This window comes from Poecilia mexicana, unplaced genomic scaffold (genome assembly GCF_051168715.1).
Source record: "Poecilia mexicana isolate PSO_F unplaced genomic scaffold, ASM5116871v1 scaffold_4, whole genome shotgun sequence".
Classification (NCBI taxonomy): domain Eukaryota; kingdom Metazoa; phylum Chordata; class Actinopteri; order Cyprinodontiformes; family Poeciliidae; genus Poecilia; species Poecilia mexicana.
The window spans coordinates 701491-719194 of NW_028263373.1; the positions used below are offsets into that span (position 1 = coordinate 701491).

At 35.3% G+C, this 17704-nt stretch overlaps 2 protein-coding genes across 2 annotated transcripts; one reads left to right on the forward strand and one right to left on the reverse strand.

The window, feature by feature from the left end:
* Window positions 1–829: 829 nt before the first annotated feature.
* Window positions 830–9621, reverse strand: kng1 (kininogen 1). Its single transcript, XM_015005618.2, has 9 exons — window positions 9513–9621; window positions 9316–9417; window positions 6979–7125; window positions 5416–5532; window positions 5219–5294; window positions 3360–3529; window positions 3165–3275; window positions 2987–3085; window positions 830–1593 (listed from the first exon to the last, which is right to left on the reverse strand). The coding sequence occupies exons 2-9, from the start codon at window positions 9382–9384 to the stop codon at window positions 1279–1281; spliced, it is 1104 nt and encodes a 367-aa protein (XP_014861104.2). The 5' UTR covers window positions 9385–9417; window positions 9513–9621; the 3' UTR covers window positions 830–1278.
* A 2387-nt stretch (window positions 9622–12008) lies between these two features.
* Window positions 12009–17575, forward strand: lamp3 (lysosome associated membrane protein 3). The gene is made up of 7 exons (XM_015005619.2): window positions 12009–12162; window positions 13477–13560; window positions 14479–14561; window positions 15331–15456; window positions 15557–15629; window positions 15723–15893; window positions 17072–17575. The coding sequence occupies exons 1-7, from the start codon at window positions 12015–12017 to the stop codon at window positions 17209–17211; spliced, it is 825 nt and encodes a 274-aa protein (XP_014861105.2). The 5' UTR covers window positions 12009–12014; the 3' UTR covers window positions 17212–17575.
* The last annotated feature ends 129 nt before the right edge of the window (window positions 17576–17704 follow it).

A 17704-nucleotide genomic window follows, 5' to 3' on the forward strand; every position in this document is an offset into this window, starting at 1 on the left:
ACTTTTCTAACGATTTTGTTTAATGCCAAAGAAAAAAACGATTTCTGCAAAATAACTGATGGGATTCCTTTAAAGTGACCTAATTTAACAGAGGTTTAGCCAATTGGTGCCAGCCTCTGAGTGGGATGGAGATCCCCTGAATGCAGTGTTTTTAGTTATTTTGTAGAAATCAGATTTCACTTCAGCATTAAACATTTAACAGTAATGTAAAGTCAAATTCTGATAATTTTGTAAAAGCAACAGAAGTTAATATTTTTTAGGCACTGCAAGCCTTTATACTTTCACTCACAAAAACATAAAATGTATTGATAATTTAAGTAATTCCATTTATAAGAGTATAATTACTCATCTTTATTTAAACGAAACTAATATAAAACAGCTCTTTAAAATTAACATCCAATACAAGTTCTGTCTTTTTTCCAGGTCTTTGTTTCTGGTATATTCTTGCATTTGATTACACGTCTATATTAAGTGTTTTACAATATTGTTTTCCTTTATTCTTTGTTTCCATGGAGATGTATTTAATTTTAAGGTTAAAAAAAAACTGGGAAATTTTAAGATATCTTAAAAGGGGTTTTATTTGAAATTTGGCTTTTTCTCTTAATTTTCTATCCAATTTTAGGATGGCCACAACAGCAAATTGTGACCCTGACATATGATTCTTCTGCTCCTCATTTATTATGTGTTTTAGGTTGTTAGTTGATCTTTGGGAATCAGACCTCACTTATTGGGTGAAGGATTCACAAATGCTCACATTTAAATGGCCTTAAAAAGAAAATATATTCCTGCGAAAGTGACTTGAAGAAATTAGCACTACAAGATAGGGATCTTAGTTTTAACATATTCAATGTAGTTTATTTTTGTCGTGAGGCTTTTCTATCAGGCAAAAGTTTGGGTCGCACGCAGACAATTATGTTCTGTGCCTGTACCAGTGACACAAACATACTAGCTCACTTTTGTAGCTAATCTGTACAATGCTGCCTAAATTCTGGGCAAAAAAAAAAGTTTCTGAAGACATCCAGAAAACCTGAATTATACTACTCCAAAACACTTTTAAGTAGAAAATCTGGTTACTTTGAACCAAAGAATAGAGAAACAGGGGTTACTATAAAAGTATGTATGCTAACAGTAGTTAGCTTTTAGCCCCGAAGGTGGTTTTGGAAAGACTTAAATGATCAATGGATCCTTGTCTAGAAATAAAAAGTTAAACATAATTCATTGAGGACACAACCTTTTTTTTATCTGAACATACAATAAATGCGGCTTCTTGAGAGATAATTAAGACAGCAGGTCAGTATCACTGAAATCTCCCTCCACTGGCGGCTTCTGGGAGGCCTTTGCGGCGTCTGACGGCGCTACGGGTTGGACCGGCTTGAACTGTTTCCAGGGGCTGGAGGGGCAGTGGAAGGGGTGTTTGTTGGCGTTGGGGGAGGCTGACAGTTTGGAGGCCGTCGTGTCCTCCTCGGATGATTCCTCTTTGGCTGGAGCCTTGGAGGGGGATTGTATCGATGGAGGAGACTGCGGGGGTGAAGAGGGGGACGGAGGCGGTTCCAGGTTCCTGAGTGGAGACCAGCCGGGAGGACGGCGCCGAGACTGAGGGGAAGGTACAAACGATTAAATGGAGACGAATAAATTACTTCACGACGACGCCGTTATTAGGGCCGTTATAGGTAGAAAAAGCAGGAGTACATTCCTGCCAAAAAATACACATTTGATCAAAAAACAAGAATATTTCTGAGTTTGAAAATTCTAAAATTTTACTAGAAAAAAATGAAATTTTGAGATTAATTTCAGCAATGTTCTACAAAAACGTGGACATTTGAGTTTCAAAAGTAAAACAAAAATCGACTTTTGAAACTCAGACAGTTCCTTGTTTTTCTCAACGATTTCTGATTATTTTTTAGGCAAATGTTAAACTTTTCATACTCAAATTGCAGATTTTTCTCTACAGAATTTCTGAGGTTAATCTCAAAATTTGAGTTTTTCTAGCAAATTTGTTGTCTTCAAAGAGAAATATCCTTATTTGTTTTTCTAAAGAGAATTTCTGATATTTATCTTAAAATGTATTTTTCTACCAAATGTTGTGTTTCATGCTCAGATTTCCTTGTTTCTCTTTTTAGATAAATTCTATTGAAATCTTGAGAAAACTTCTTGTAACGTTGAAAAAAAATATCTTGAGAAAAATGGTCGTTACTTCACATAACATAAATATTTAGTTACTGAGAAAAAAGTACTAGTACAACTGCTCTTGACTTTTGTAGAAATTTATTACATTAGCAACACTTTTAATTGAGGAATTGAAATAAACTGAGACTGTAAACTACATTAAAAAGAATTCAAGTGTTTATTCTAATTAAGTTAGAATGTGTCAGACCTGAGGTCTGCGGGCCAAATCCAGCCCACCAGAAGTGTTTATGAGGCCCTCCAGACTCTAGAAATCTTTGATATCAATGTGCTGAAATATGATTTTATTGATAAAATCAGCAGTTTTACCTGCATTGTGCTGAATTACATTAATGTGAAAATATGTTTAAAAATATGAGATTTCAAGATGTTTTCATCAAATCTAGAGACAATTATTTATTTATTTTTCAACAGTTTATTATGGGAAGTTTTACCAATATTTTCTGCCACCATTTGCCTTTCTTAGGACATTCTGATTCTCCCATGATTTAGATGGTTTGGGCTTACAGCTAATGAACTCAGCATCCTCATAAAATCTAAACTTCAAGTTTAAGATGCTAATTTTAATTCAGAAATGTTTTGGCCTACTGCAGAGTATATGTCTGCAATATTGGTTGGTTTTTTGCTTAAATTACTGCGAAGTTGATGTTTTTTTCTTCTACTCCTTTTACCAAAAAGCTTTCCTTCCACTCAGCTTTCCAATAACAGCTTGAATACGGCATGCTGTAAACTGTCAGCTCATTTAAAGTAAAGCCAGAAATACATATTGTTTTGTCATTGCAAGTCAAAGTAAGTGTCTCACCACAGGTAGGGCTTTGTTTTCGCACTCTCCCAGGAAGACAACCGGCTGCTCCAGTCTCCATGGTGCCATATCCACCGTAGCGTTACAGTTTACAAACTCCTGAATTACGTTTTTAAAAAGTGAAAACCCAGTCATATTCAAAAATTCTAGATTCAGTCGATTTATTTAATGTTTTTACCTCATTGTCCACAACTGGGACACACAGGTCGTTGAGATCTTTGTGCTCAGCCTTTGCACACGTTGTTTTCCTCATGTCGAATCTCAGCTTGTACCTGAAACCTGCAACAACCTGCAAACATCGGCACAGTAAGTTCAGAGCAGGAATAATAATTTCTTACTGTTTTTGTCTTTTTCCCCCGCTGTCGGTCTGTACCTGTCTGGTGGCATGGCCGACTCTGTTCAGGGTGTACAGGTGAGTTGAGTTGGAAATGGAGTTAAACTTGGACACAGATGCTAAAAGAGGAACTTTAAGGTCCTCTGAGTTTTCTGCCATCTCCACAGGGCAGCCCAAGCACTTCGCTTTCTCTGAGGAAATGTAGTCGTCTGAAGAAAAGAAATGAATGTAGTAACAAACAATGTGTAATAACACTGTCATCAGCATAAAAAGATGCCAGAATATAAACAAGGTGAATGTCATTTTTGAGCTTGACAATCTTACCAAGCATTTTGGTCTAATTTCCAGTGCAAACATCTTAGTACATTTGAATTAAAACAAGTATCTTCTCAATGAGATATGAGCTTGGTTTAGATAAATTAATCCTTAATATTGATTTAAAACGTACCTGTGAATAATCTGACAGTGTAACTATTAACCTTTCATCAATATTAAAGAATTACTGACTTAAAACATGCTCCTGTCTCCTGAAAAGTTGTTTTCTAAGTTAGTTTTGTCTTATTTTAAATGTAATTATATGTTTGCACTAGAACTAGACAAAAATAACATGCTGAGATTTAGTGTTTTTGCAGTGTTCAAAAGGTAAATCAATCATTTTTAGGATTTTTTGAGTGTTTGAAATAATGAACAGGATAGCAGAAAATAAATGAGGAAAACCACTAGGAGGCATCAAAGCACCAAAATGTTTTATTAATTTCAGTGTTTTCATTACTTTTACTGTTTTCTGCCAGATGTTTATATTTTTAGTAACTGGTATTTTCTTTTCTTCTAATAGATCAGATCATTTTAAAATGTGTAAAATCTAAACATCAGATTCAGCTCGTGTGATAAACTTTAAATTCTTCAGCAGAAAAATGTATTTTATAAAAGGAGGAATTTTCCATGTAGATCCTGGAAAATGTTGCCTCCTGCTTTGAAAGAATCTGTTTGCGTTTGCCTCCCTCCGCCTGGGCCGTAGAAAGCAAACAGATTAAAGTCTACATGCTGCTGTTTTCCATGCAGTGATAGGTTAATGTTGGGCTTTTCTTATTTGCTCCAATGTGTTTCACAATCTTGGAACAAGTTCAGGTATTGTCCAAAGTAAACCTTTTGGACAACGTTGTAGTTTGGATTTTTTGACCAGAAGCGTAGAAATTTTGATGGAAAAGTCCCAGTACCACTGGGAGATTATTTCACCTGTAACACGGGAAGAATGTGCTGTTAAAGTGAAATAATCTGCCAGTAGAACTGGCAGATTATTTCATTGACCTAAAACAAGCTCCTGTTTCTTTCTGAAAAGTTACTTGTAAGTTAGTTTTATCTAAAGTGTATTAAGGTATTTTCACTAGAAACTACAACAAATAATATTCAGTGTTTTTGCTGTTCACTATAAATGATGGATGAAGCTACATACGTGCTAAAATGAGGGAAAGAAAACATTTTCCCCAAATGATTTTATTTTGGTCCAGTTCATTTTTATTTCACTTTAAATAAGACAAAATGAACGGTTCAGCAAGAAATAGGAGCTTGTTTTAGGTCAATAATTACTTTATATTGATAAAAAATGACCAGTTCCTCTGGCAGATTATTCCACTTTTGGGAAAATGTTGAACTTTTCTCTAAAACTGCTTTGCTTTTGCAAATTTTGAGACATTTTTGATCAAATCTTCTTTGCTTTGACCTTCACCTCTCAATTCTGTTATTTCAGACACAACCCCGCCCCATACAAACTATTTCAATATTTTATGCCTTAGATGTTTTTTGTAGATTTTCTATGGCTAAATAAATGGAAATGTACCATAATTTATTTGATTTAATGTTTTGCTCCACTGCAGGATGCAGGTGGATCATTCACTCACCCATATTGCAGTAAACCTCTTTGGTGACGGTTTCTTTCTCATTCATGTGGACTGTAGAGTTGCATGAAATTGCTGCCTGGAGGAAAAACATCGTAGATTCATTTTTTAAAACTTACAGTTTGTCCTAACACAAATATTAAGACTGAGAGAGTTTTTAAAAATAATTTAATATCCGTTAATAATTTTATTGTCTTTACCAGAGCTCCTGTGGGAAGATAGTCGCAGTCTGTCCAGTTTTTGCTGCCCCCTGCTGGACAGTCACTCCTCCTGCTTGTGAACTCCAGGTAGTACATGGAGTCGGATCCGTCCTCTGTCTGCAATCACACAATCAGACAACAGCATTTTAAGGACAAAAAGTCTAAAATTTGCTAGAAAAACCCCAGAAATTTTGAGATTAATCTAATAAATTTTTGCAAAAACACCTGGAAATTTCAGAATCCCAAAAGTTGAAGTTTTTTTTTTCCGAGAAACAACTCTGAAATTTTGAAATGAGCGTCAGAAATTTTACAGAAAAGAAGTATGAAATTTCTGAACTTAAAACTTTTAGCAAAAGAGAGTAATGTACAAGTTTGAGATAAATATAATACATTTTCTTTAAAAAATATACAATTTCTGAGCTTGAAAAGTTGGAAATGTTTGACATTTTATTTGGTAAAAAGTCTAATCCAGCACTGAGCGATCAAAACAATAAATCAATATTGAAAAATTACATCATCTAACGGGCCAAAATGTAAGGTTGTGTGGAAATTTAGGTATTTTAAAGATCAAAATGAAAATAATTCATATAAATAACATAAATACAAAATAGCAAAACCAAGGAAAAATAAATAAATCTGTAAAGTTTCTCTCAGTGGGCAAAATATACAAAAAATGACTCAAGTAAGAGTAAAAAAAATTACTTTTAGGAGTGTTTTTACTACACTACTGCAAAAACACAAAATATTACAAAGTATTTTTGTCTAGTTTCTAATAAAGGTGATATAAAACAAAACTAAAAGTAACTTTAAAGCAGGACATCAGAACTTGTTTTAAGTCAATAATTCCTTAATAATAATGAAAATACTTGTTCCATTGGCAGATTATTTCACTTAAAACATGGGAAAAACATCTTATGAGTGAAATAATCTGCCAGTGAAACTAGAACTGTTTCATTAATATTAATAAATTAATAAAAGCTCCTAAATATTACTGAAAACTTATAAGTTAGTTTGTCTCATTTCAAGTGAACCAAGACATTTGCACTGGAAACTAGACTGGAAATAACTTCGTAAGATTTTGTGTTTTTTCAGTGAACAAGCCTGGAAATGACATTCACCAGTTTATTTATTAGATTTTTCCTCCTGCTGCTGATGTTATTACACTAAAAACACTTTGTAACATGTTCTGCTTTTGCAGTGCAGTCGTGTAAAAATACTCCTAAAAGTATTTTTTTTTTCCAGAAAAGTTGCTCAGGTAAACATACCTGAGCAAATTTAACCAGTTACTACCCAACTCTGCAATCAGCATGTAGGTCAAAGGGTCAGACTGTATTTTCCAGGAATGTGTCAACCTTTCCAGGAGTTTGTTTTGAAAAATATGTTCTAAATTCAACAAAAGCTGCAATTTATGTCTAAAACAGGATTATGGAAACATGGCTTCATCACATCTGAGTGTGTCTGAACTACGGGATAATAATAACGAGGTTGTGAATATTAATGGATATTGATGAGGTCGTGGGTTGTGCTGTTGCAGAAGCGCCATCGTTTCTCCAGCTGCTGTACCTTCTTGGCCACTGTGATCTCGAACAGAGCCAGCTTCTGTCCGACGGTCAGCTTGCTGTTGAACTCGTGCAAAGCGCTGGTGACGGCCTTCTGCACTGACGGGTCATCGCAGAAAACCAGAACGCCTCGCTGGCCGTCCACGTCTGTCTGGACCAAACAACAACAAAAATACCAGAAACGTTAATGGCAAACTCCCACACAAAAGTACATTTCTTTTTAACATTTGAGGCATTTATGGCACATTTGTAAAAAGAACACATTTAACTGAAGGTGTTCCGTAAAGTATAATCTTTATTTAATATGAAACACAAAGCGATAAAGTGAAACCATTTGGTTCATGAAATCATCTGTAAGTGGATGATTTCATGTGGATCCCAAGAAATAATCATCTCATCATTTTGGTCCAGTTTTAGTCCAAACATTGTGTTTTCGTCTTATTTTAAGTCCAATAATCTACAAGTAACTTTTCTTCAAGAAAAAGTTTAAAGTTACTGGTTTCTGTAATATTGATGAATTACTAGTTCCACTGGTAGATTATTTAATTTATAACATGAGAAAAATGTCCTGTTATTAGTAAATTCATCTGCCAAAAGAACAAAAACTTTTTCATCAACATTAAGAAATTATTCACTTAACTTTTCTTGCAGAAAAGTTACTAATAAGTTATTTTTGTCTTATTTAAAGTGTACTAAGATATTTAGACTAGAAACTCGACCAAAAATAGTTGGTAATGTTTTGTTTTTGCAGTGACAAGCCTGGGCTGCACAGTGGTGCAGTTGGTAGAGCTGTTGCCTTGCAGCCAGAAGGTTCTAGGTTCAATTCCCAGCCCTGGTCTCTCTGCATGGAGTTTGCATGTTCTCCCTGTGCATGGTGGGTTTTCTCCAGTTTCCTCCCACAGTCCAAAAACATGTCAGGTTAATTGGCCTCTCCAAATTACCCCTAGGTGTGAGTGTGTGTGTGCATGGTTGTGTGTCCTGCACTTCAGTTTTTGCCTCATTTATCGTAATTATCTTTGGTAAGACACAATAAGAACCAGATATAATTACTTGGAGTTTTATATGCAAGTTATTTGAAAAATGACAATAACAGCAACAACAAATTTAAACTGTTTTTTGCTTTACAAATACATCAGCAGTTTAAAATCATTTTGGAGTAAAGGCACCCACAATAAAAGCCTCAATTTCAGGTATTGTCTATATATATTTTTTAATATTTAAGTTTCATAAGTTAAGTAATGAAGGTTTTCCTGAGCAGTAATGATGCATTTCTTTGTTTCCTCTTTAGTGATTCAGTTCATTTGACATCACAAGGTAATTCGCTCCGAAGCTGAAGCTGGTAAAATGAGTAAATTGGTCCAAAATGTAAAAGTTTCATAATTTACAGGTTTCATTTCAACCCGAGCATTTATTGATGAGTTTCATGAAACTTTATTTCTCTTTTGGATCTAATTGCTCAGACTGCTTATAACTCACCATCTCAATATATAATTAGAAACTTCATGCTGTTCAGGTTGTACACATTTCCCCTATTATCACTTTGGAAAATGTCTCGTTTTAAATTAAATAACCTGCCAGTGGAACTAGAACTTTTTAAATCAATAATAAAAAATATTTACTTAAAATAAACTCCTAAATCAGGGCTTTTTATGGGTCAAACCTTTTATGAGTCAAAAGCACAAAATAAACCTTCAATCAAGCAAATAAAGTTATTTTTTATCTATTTTCTTGAGGGAAGTCGATGTTTTTCCATCACAGATCAAAAACACTAAAGAATTTTGCACGCTTGCTGTATTAAATTATCTAGTTGTAAATTATTTTAGGCTTAGTTGAACAAATTAAACCTCAGTAATAAGAACAGGATTTGTTTCATTTCAAAACGTTTGGATGAGTTTATTCCATAAAAGTTGAATTATGTGGCCCAAAGTCAGCTTGGTTCAACTTCTGTTACAAGTAAAAAAAAACATGAATACTTTGTTATATTTAACATTTTCTATTCCAAATTGGGTCAGTATTTTTTTTTTTTTTTTTTACCATGGATTAAAATAAAGTCTAAACACATTTGAATCATTCTTGAACTGCATAAAATTCAGTCGAAGGGCCACAAATGGCCCTCGGGCCACACTTTGAACACCCTGTTCTATATCTTGCTTAAAAGTTACTTTTAAACTAGTTTTGTTTTAATTAAAGTGTAATAAGATATTTACACTAGAAACTAAACCAAAATGACTTGTTTTTTAAGCTCTTTATAAATCAAACCTTGTGGTTTCTTTAAGTAATTGAAGAGTTTCTCGCATCTTAAACCTCTTCTTCTCTCTTTTCTGCTGTTTTTTTCTCTTACCTGCCCAAACGCGGAGCTGCAGAAACACAGCAGAGCCGCGACAAACAGCCCCACTCCGCTGCTCATCATGCACGTTGGTGCCTGCTTCGCCTTTTTATTCAGCTGCAAACCACAGAAACATAAAATCACACTAATTATCAGGGTTTCGCCTCACAGACCCAGCTTCCCCCAGTCGACTCGTTCCAAAGCTAGCTCACAGTTGGTGAAAATCCCGACTCCTCTCTCCTGTTGGCGGATGATTGAGTGAGTTTGTCCTCTTCGGCTGCAGCTGGGATTCCTGAGGAAGATGATGACACAAAGGGCACAAAGGACACACACACACAGGACAATGCTCGCCGCGCTCAGTTGGTGAAAGAGGAGTAAATGTTTGCTCTTCTGTTTGCCCTCCCACATGTCCAGTCAATACATCAGTCCATTTCAGAGGCAAAGGCAACGCAAAGCAGGACGCTCAAACTTCCCCACATTACACTCCGAATCAGACATACAGTGAAAAACACAGATTTTAATTCGTCTGCAACGTTTGTGTTTACATGCCACTGTTAGCAGGATCGCTGTGTTTTTGAGTCGGTTTTACGTGGAACTTTGTCCCCGTCGACCTTTAACCCCAGCCACTGTGATTTCCCCACAAACTGTCCGTCAGACAAGCTGAGGAGAGCTCCCATGCACCCAGATCAACAGATTACGAAATCTTTTCTGTGGATCTGCCCCCAGTCTGCCTGTTTACAGTTCATAAGTCACTTCAGCGCCACTTACAGATTTAAAACATACTATGAGGTTTAAGATTGCAGGGAGATGTGGTAAATTAAATTCTTCTGAAGAAGTTGTATTTGGGATTTGAGATGCTGGATAATCAGATTTTTATTTTTGGTATGATTCAAAAAAGTGCATATTCTTTGTATTCCTCCATCTCTGGTTTGTTTGAGATGTTTAAAAAGACGTAATTTAAAGCTTACACTGCAAAAACACAAAATTACCAGGTAATTTTGGTCTGGTGCAAATATCTGAAATAAGACAAAACTAAATTATAAGTCACTTTTCAGCAAGAAATAAGAGCTTGTATTGATGAAAAAGTATCAGTTCCAAAGGCAAATAATGTCACTTTAAACATTTTCTCCATGTTACAGTGAAATAATCTGCCAATGGGACCAGAACTTCAATAAATCAATATTAAAGAATCATATCTTGCCGAAAAGTTACTTATAAGTTAGTTTGGTCTAATTTCAAGTGAATTAAGATGTAATACAATGTAAATGAGACCAAAAATACTTGGTAAAATTTAGTTTTTTGCACTGTAAAGAGATTTGTTGGTTTTCAATGTTTAAATATTTAAACCAAAAAAAATATTTAAACACTTAAATTAGAGATTTTGTTATTGAGATCCATGACCTTTAAGTTTAGGAAGATTACCAGGGAGAGAATAAATTTCCATATTTAAGCAAACAACTTTGTTGATTTCTAAAAGCTAGTAGTTAGCGCAAAAAGTGAATTTATTGTGGAAAACATATTTCAACAACAAGCATCTGTACTTCTAAGTATGGCTACATTTCTCATAAAAATCTGATAAAATTATGACTTTATTCTGGTAACATTATGACTTTATTCCTGAAATTAAAAATAAATTAAATCTTAGTCTTGTCCAAATATTAAATTTTAGAGTTGACCTGAATTCAAAGTCCAAATAAATAGAAGCTACAAAACAAGATGGCCGCCCTTGATCTGCTTACATCACACGTAGCTATGGAAACGCGAGGAGTACACTGGTGAAAAAAATCCTGATCTTCAAATTGGATTAATTAAATCAGTTTATCGCCCAGCTGTATATAGGAGTAATGGCTTCTTCCTCGGTCTTTCAGCCCCTGTTGGTTCAGAGTGGATAAAACATGTAAATATGCTGCTTTTCTATAATATATGATGCTGAATGTTTGAAAAACGCATGAAATGTGTCACTCCTTTTCTGTCTTCCTCCAACTTTCATTGTCTTTACTGAGAGTCTGGTGCTTTGTGATTCGGTGGTCGACTCCCCCTGGTGGCCTGGAGGTCTTCTGTTATGTGGAGTGAGTTTGTAGCGTTTATACTTCCAGGTATTTTTGCTATTTGCAGCATTTCTCTTTGTTTCGTGTGGTTGCAGCATTGTTCTGTGGTTGCATGATCTGTTTTGGATTTGTTTTGTTGGTTGTGGGTTTCTACTTTCATTTTCTGTGATCTAAGCGTTTTTCATCTGGTTTTTTTGTGTTTCTGTGTTTTGCAGTTTCTTTCAGCTACCGCACTATTTCCATTAAATTAAGTCAGCATTTTATCATAATTTGTAGGTATTCAAGTTTTATTGATTATTTGATTATTTGAAACATTTAAGTTGGACAAAAAACCTAAACTAGATTCAATTTGGTACTTTAAGTATATTATTAAGTTAAATTTGACCAAAGAAACCAAAAAAGAACAAACTGTCTTCACACAACAAGCTGATGCTTTTTGTTTCTCTCCTCTAACGATGCTGCTAAGCCTATTTAAAGACAAAAGGAAATCCTGCATTAAACTTGACATGTTTATTTTTTTACCGTTTAATGAGTTAAAGTTCCCATCTTGCATTGCGATTTCTTTACATCCATAATTTACTCAGTAAGTGGAAAATTCAGATGCTGCAGACGAACTTCTCAACTGACTTTCTGCTTCTGTGGTCTCTCTTCATAAGCCTCTCTTAAATGTTGAGCTGTTCTCACATTTACAGCGCAAACCACAGCTGCACTTCCTATCTGTCACCAATCTACCTTCACATTTCTTCTCTAACCATGCAGCTACATTCCCATATGAGCGGACTGGTTGTTTTCCTTTCAGCTGCTTTTCTTCCAGGTAAGTTTGATGCTTTTTCACTACATTTTTGGTTTAAAATGAGGAACCAGGTCAGACCTTGTGGTTTCTCTTTTGATTTGTACATCTTTTCATAAAACCGCTGAAGGGTAGAAATACTGATTCTGGTTCAGATGAACCAAGTCAGATATCAGACTTTGTTACACAAATCCATGTTCATGGATAAAATATTCACTTTTATCTTGTTTTTTTTCTCCCGCATGCGGTGATGACAGCTTCGGGGGTCTCTCAGTTTTGTTCTTTCTCACTCTGTGGGTTTAAGACACATGCAAGCAGCTGCAGTGTTTCCTCTGAACCTTCACCATGTTTGTGCACACAAACTAGAAATAAAACCAAACTTCGCTTCGCTCTCAATGAAAACATTGAATTAAATATCTGAAAACTGTAAAAATGAAAAAATATAATTTTTTATTTCTTTTAAGTATAGATATGTACAGTGTTTTGTTTTTTTTTTTAAAGAGGAAGACGAGGTTGAATTAATGCAGATATGAATCTTATTGATGTTGGCTCTCTTCACCAGAGAGACGGCTCTCTAGGGCCATCCTGAAGGTAAAAGTCTAAACAGTTTGTGTCCAGGATGTGTGCGGTCTGCAGACATTTTGTCTCATAAGAAATGTCAGCAGTTTTTTGGGTCCATTGTTCTCTATTTTTTTGGGAAAATAATTAAAATGTATCTTATCCTAAGCAACATCAAGATATATGGGTCAGTATCTTAAACCCAACTGACTGTTTTAGTTTAATAGGCACTGACTGCACGGTTGTGATTCAATTACTATCAAATTAATAAGTAAATAAAAATTTGCTAAACTACAGACAAATATTTTGTGCTTTTTGTAACTTTTGGATTTTTCTACATCTTTTTTTTTTCTAAAAAAGCTCATATTGGTGAAAAATGTTCCTAAAAAGTCTATAGAAATATAAAACCCCTCCATTTGCACCAATAGTTTGTTGTGGTGATTTTGGACAATTCTTGAATTGTAGAAACCATAAGTCTCTAAATTTCGGAGACCTCTGGTACAAGATATATTCGTATTCCTTCTGGTGTAATTATGTGTGTTATTTTTAAACAGTTGTTTGTAGTCTGCCTTTTTAGCTGTTTATATGTATTGTATGTGTATTTATTATATATATATATATAGCAGCTGCTATTATGACAAATTTCCCCTAGGGGATAATAAAATATATTCTATTTCAATTTTAAGCATTTTTCTGACATCCTCACATTTTCTCACAGTTTCTGCTGCAGCATCAAATTAACTTTCAGAAGTAAAAGTGATAAAGTTCCTTGTTCTCCAGGTCTCTGCCTACAGAGGAGCGGCAGCGCTGAGGCTCTTTTCTACAGGCCTGTTCTTCAACACAACGAAACCATTCCCACAACTGGTGAGTCCAGCACCTGAATTATGACAAGAACAATAAATAATAAGCTGCAAAGAGGATGGCACAAGCCGTGTTAGGAGGTGTTGGCGGCATTGTTGAGGTTTTCTCAAACTGTCTGGACTTTTCTTCAGGAGAACTTTCCAGAAGAACGAGCTACAGGGCTGAAAATGTTAGCTTTTTGGAGCGTATTCACATTTTGTACGTTTTTTTTTTTTTTTTACTTCCATTTGGGTCTCAATTGCTTCTAAAAATAACTCAAGAGCTTTTAAAAAAACACCCAGCTGTTTTTCTCAATGAGTTAATGTGTTGTTTTAGCCGTTAGAAAAACCTGCGGATTGTTAAGCACCATTGTGCAGGCGCTGCAGCGTTACCTAGCAACCTCAGCCAAACCCAGGCCCGTTTCCTAGCAACCTCAGCCAAACCAGGCCCGTTTCCTAGCAACCTCAGCCAAACCCAGGCCCGTTTCCTAGCAACCTCAGCCAAACCCAGGCCCGTTTCCTAGCAACCCGAGTAGAGCTACAGAACAGTTGGTTGGTTTTTACCACTGTGTGCGCTCTAAAGTGGCTGCTGTAAAAAAAACAAAACAAGTGTTTTGTTGTCGACTTACCATTGAGGAAAGATGTTTATTACTGGGCATCTGTTTGCAGCCGTTTTCATGCGCCTGAAAATGGCTCTGCATGTTCTGTATGTAGTATTTTAGCTATAAAATAATACTACATACACCTAAAATTTGATTTAAAAACACCTAGTGGAAGAATTTGTTAAACTGAGTGAAATTTGTTGAATGTCATCATCAGTGTAGCTCAACCTGATGTAAAGTATGAAACAACAAATATATTCAGGCAGTAATTTATTGTTTGCTTGTCTCAAGCCACCTGTCCAACCACAGACTTAATGCACTTGCATTTGTTGCGTCTTCAGGAAGCTACATGCTGAGAGATTATGCTGGACAGCCGTGCATCAAAGCCAACATGGGAGCTCAGTATGTTGTTACCGAAAACAAGGTGAGAGGCTGTGAAGGATTCAGCAGGGTGTGTTTGTGTGTCAAACTCATTTTCATTCTGGGTCGGTTCTGACAGAATACATTGAAACTGTAATACATTGAATAATACATAATAATACATAATAATACATAATAATAATACATTGAAACTATTAATAAGTAGCTGTGTCTGCATTCGACATGTAGTTCTTAAAATTAAATATCAAACATCGTTTTACATTGATCCGCCTCTCCAGAATTTTGCGATTGTTTTACTTTGTTTTTACTTTGCAATCAAAATCACTTTTTGTGTGTTAGTTTTAAATATTTCAAATATATTTTGATTTTGCGATATTTGCTCTTACGTATGACGGTAAATGTAACTAACCCAATTGACGTGTTGCAGAAAATTTGCAATAAATTCACAATTAAGCATTAGCGTGAAAAAATGCAGGAATCTGTTGATTTTCTGTGAATCTACTTGATCACAGAATCGTAAAACACTGGAGGGACCAGGTGATGTAATTTGCAAGAATGCAGATAAAAACTGCTTTGATTTGATTGACAAAATAACATTTAAGCACACAGCTGTTGCCTTGAAAGTTATATTGTGGAGTCTAGACAGGGCCACATAAGAAGCTATGGTGGGCCGTGCTTGGCCCTCGCACCTCATCTTTGACACGTGGGATTAAATACATCTGTGCAGCATCAGATTTGAGGTTCTGATGCTGCACGAGATTTGAGATTATTAGTGAATATAACTTGAAGTGTTTCTGTCTTTGTCTGTTTAGACAAACTGGTATTTCAGCGTTGATCCGTCCAGGGTTTCGCTGAGCGGTAAATGCAGCAAAGATGAAGCTTTTCTCTCCCTCGTCCTGCCGGATAATTCTGCACATCTGGAGTTCACCTTCAGAAAAGTAACAGAACAGGAACAAGTTTAACTGTTTAGGATTTTCTTAAGGCATAAACATGCTAATTTGTGTGTAAAATTTTATTGTCTGGTTATTTTTCCTGCAGGATGAAAATAATTTCTACGTCACCAAACTGGCGGCTCAATTGTTCCCTCTACCTGTTTGCAAAGGATGCCCCAGTGAGAGCTCAGATATTACAGAAAACATTTTATCTGGAACAGTAAAATGAAAACTTTAATCGTTTCTGTCTTACGGCTTTATTTTCTTCACAGATAAAACATATTCTGGGATTCTAACCAACCAGACGCTTTTCAAAGCAGCAAAGGACAAAAGCTTCAAGTGTACGTCAGAGTCGCTCCTTTCGGTTTCCTCTGAGCTGCGGATCAAGTTGGTTCGTCTGCAGATGCAGGCCTTCGGTGTCCCTGATGGGAAGTTCAGAGAAGGTAGCAGGAGGGCTGAAAACCTGACGCATCATAAAATGATAAAAAAAATGTGTCTAGTGAACATAAAAGTCATTTTAAAGCGGATCTATTTTTCAAAATTCACATTTTGCATGTTTTTCTATTTTCATTTGGGTCTCTTCTAAAACCAGTCCAAGCACTTAAAAACGCATCCGGCCAGTTTTTAGCAATAAGTTCATGATGTTTGATGTCTGGAAAATGAGTCATTTCAAAACCCTTTGTCACCGTTACCTAGCAACCCAAGCAGAGCTCCAGCGTGTTGTCATTTGGTTTTACGGCTGTATTTGCAGTACAATGGCTACTGGAAAACACAAGTATTTTATTGACTTACCATCCAGAAACCATTTGCTGTATTTTTGTTGCTTGTGCAGGAGGATCCACTTCTGCTTTTCAAAGATGTTCAGTTGTATAATTGTACATCTGTTTGCAGCCTTTTTTGACACACGACTGAAAACGCTGAGTAGGGGGGCATGACCACCAGCAGCTTATTAGGATTTAAAGTTACAAGAGGCCTAGATAAATGATTTTTGAACTTTTCCACCATTAATATGACCTTAGCCTGCATAACTAAATTAAAAAACAAATTAAGAACCATTTAGGAGAAAAGAGCTTATAAAACATTGGAGGGATAAGAGTCTCATTATCAAAAGGTATCAATAAACAGAGGTGGATAGTAACTAATTACATTTACTTAAATACTTTCACCACACTACTTTTTACTTTTAGTAATGTTTTTATAAAGTATCGCTACTTTTATTTGAGTAAATGTTCAGGATATTACCACTGTGAGGAACTAAACTACACAAATAAATAAATTATGAGCTACAGACGCACCTAAAATTTAAGTTGAAATGAGACGTCTTGTTTGTGCAAAACCTTTGTTATACTAATGGCAATTTTGCACTGGAATTACTTAATTCTAACATACAATATATTTACATTACTAACTCTATTAGTTTCATTAAATCAAATTTTTAAAAAGGCAGGTTTGGGAAAGTATTTCTTCTGCCTGAATCTGTTATTTTTTAATTATTTGTATTATTTCTTCCTTGTATATTTGGATATAACTTTACTTTTTTTCTGTCTGATGGCATTTTTCACTCTATCAGAAACTGCTGAGTATTTTTAAATGTTGAGTTTTTGCCTCTCTTGTGTGTCAGAGGATGAGTGCTGGGCTGATTTTAACCACAGAGCGGTTCCCATCATCATCGGGTCCATAGCAACCGGAGTCCTCCTCAGCATCGTGCTGAGCTTCCTGATCATCAGAGATCGCCGCGCACCAGGATATGAGAGACTCTGAACTTAATGTTTCACTTTTTAAACCCCTTAAATGTCTAAAATTTAAACTGTTTACAGTTTTATATCAGTGTTTATGTTTCTGTCTTTTAACAAGCATTTTTATTTATCATTGTTGCTCAATTTCATTGTTAAAGTATGGAGATATTGCCGCATGTAAAGCACATTGTTGCATTTTTTTCAACTCGCCTTTTGAATAGAAAGGAAAAATTTCTATAAGAACATTAAAATGAAAGCCAAATTCACTTCTGGAACTTACTCTGTAAATAGACATTAAAGTATAAATAAATATAAACAGTAACTTTAGTTATCTCTCTTTGGAACTGCACTAGAAAAAAATAAAGGAATAACAGTCATAATCCCATAAACTGCAGCAGTTTCTGTCGGTTTATAACCACAACCTTCAATATATTTCAATCAAAATTTTCAGTTTTTAAGGTGTTTTTCTATCAAATATTTGAATTTTCAAAATCTCCGGAAATGGACGCCAGAAATTT

What these genes read in the sequence shown, in the direction of transcription:
- kng1 (XM_015005618.2), bottom strand. Translation starts at nt 9,384, where the DNA reads ATGATGAGCAGCGGAGTGGGGCTGTTTGTCGCGGCTCTGCTGTGTTTC. An exon ending in TCGGCCATGCCACCAGACAG is followed by an intron (nt 3,276 to 3,359) that starts GTACAGACCGAC and finishes CGATGTTTGCAG; the next exon opens with GTTGTTGCAGGTTTCAGGTA. An exon ending in TCCCAGTTGTGGACAATGAG is followed by an intron (nt 3,086 to 3,164) that starts GTAAAAACATTA and finishes AACGTAATTCAG; the next exon opens with GAGTTTGTAAACTGTAACGC.
- lamp3 (XM_015005619.2), top strand. Translation starts at nt 12,015, where the DNA reads ATGTTGAGCTGTTCTCACATTTACAGCGCAAACCACAGCTGCACTTCC. An exon ending in TTCAGCTGCTTTTCTTCCAG is followed by an intron (nt 12,163 to 13,476) that starts GTAAGTTTGATG and finishes CTTGTTCTCCAG; the next exon opens with GTCTCTGCCTACAGAGGAGC. An exon ending in ATGTTGTTACCGAAAACAAG is followed by an intron (nt 14,562 to 15,330) that starts GTGAGAGGCTGT and finishes TTGTCTGTTTAG; the next exon opens with ACAAACTGGTATTTCAGCGT.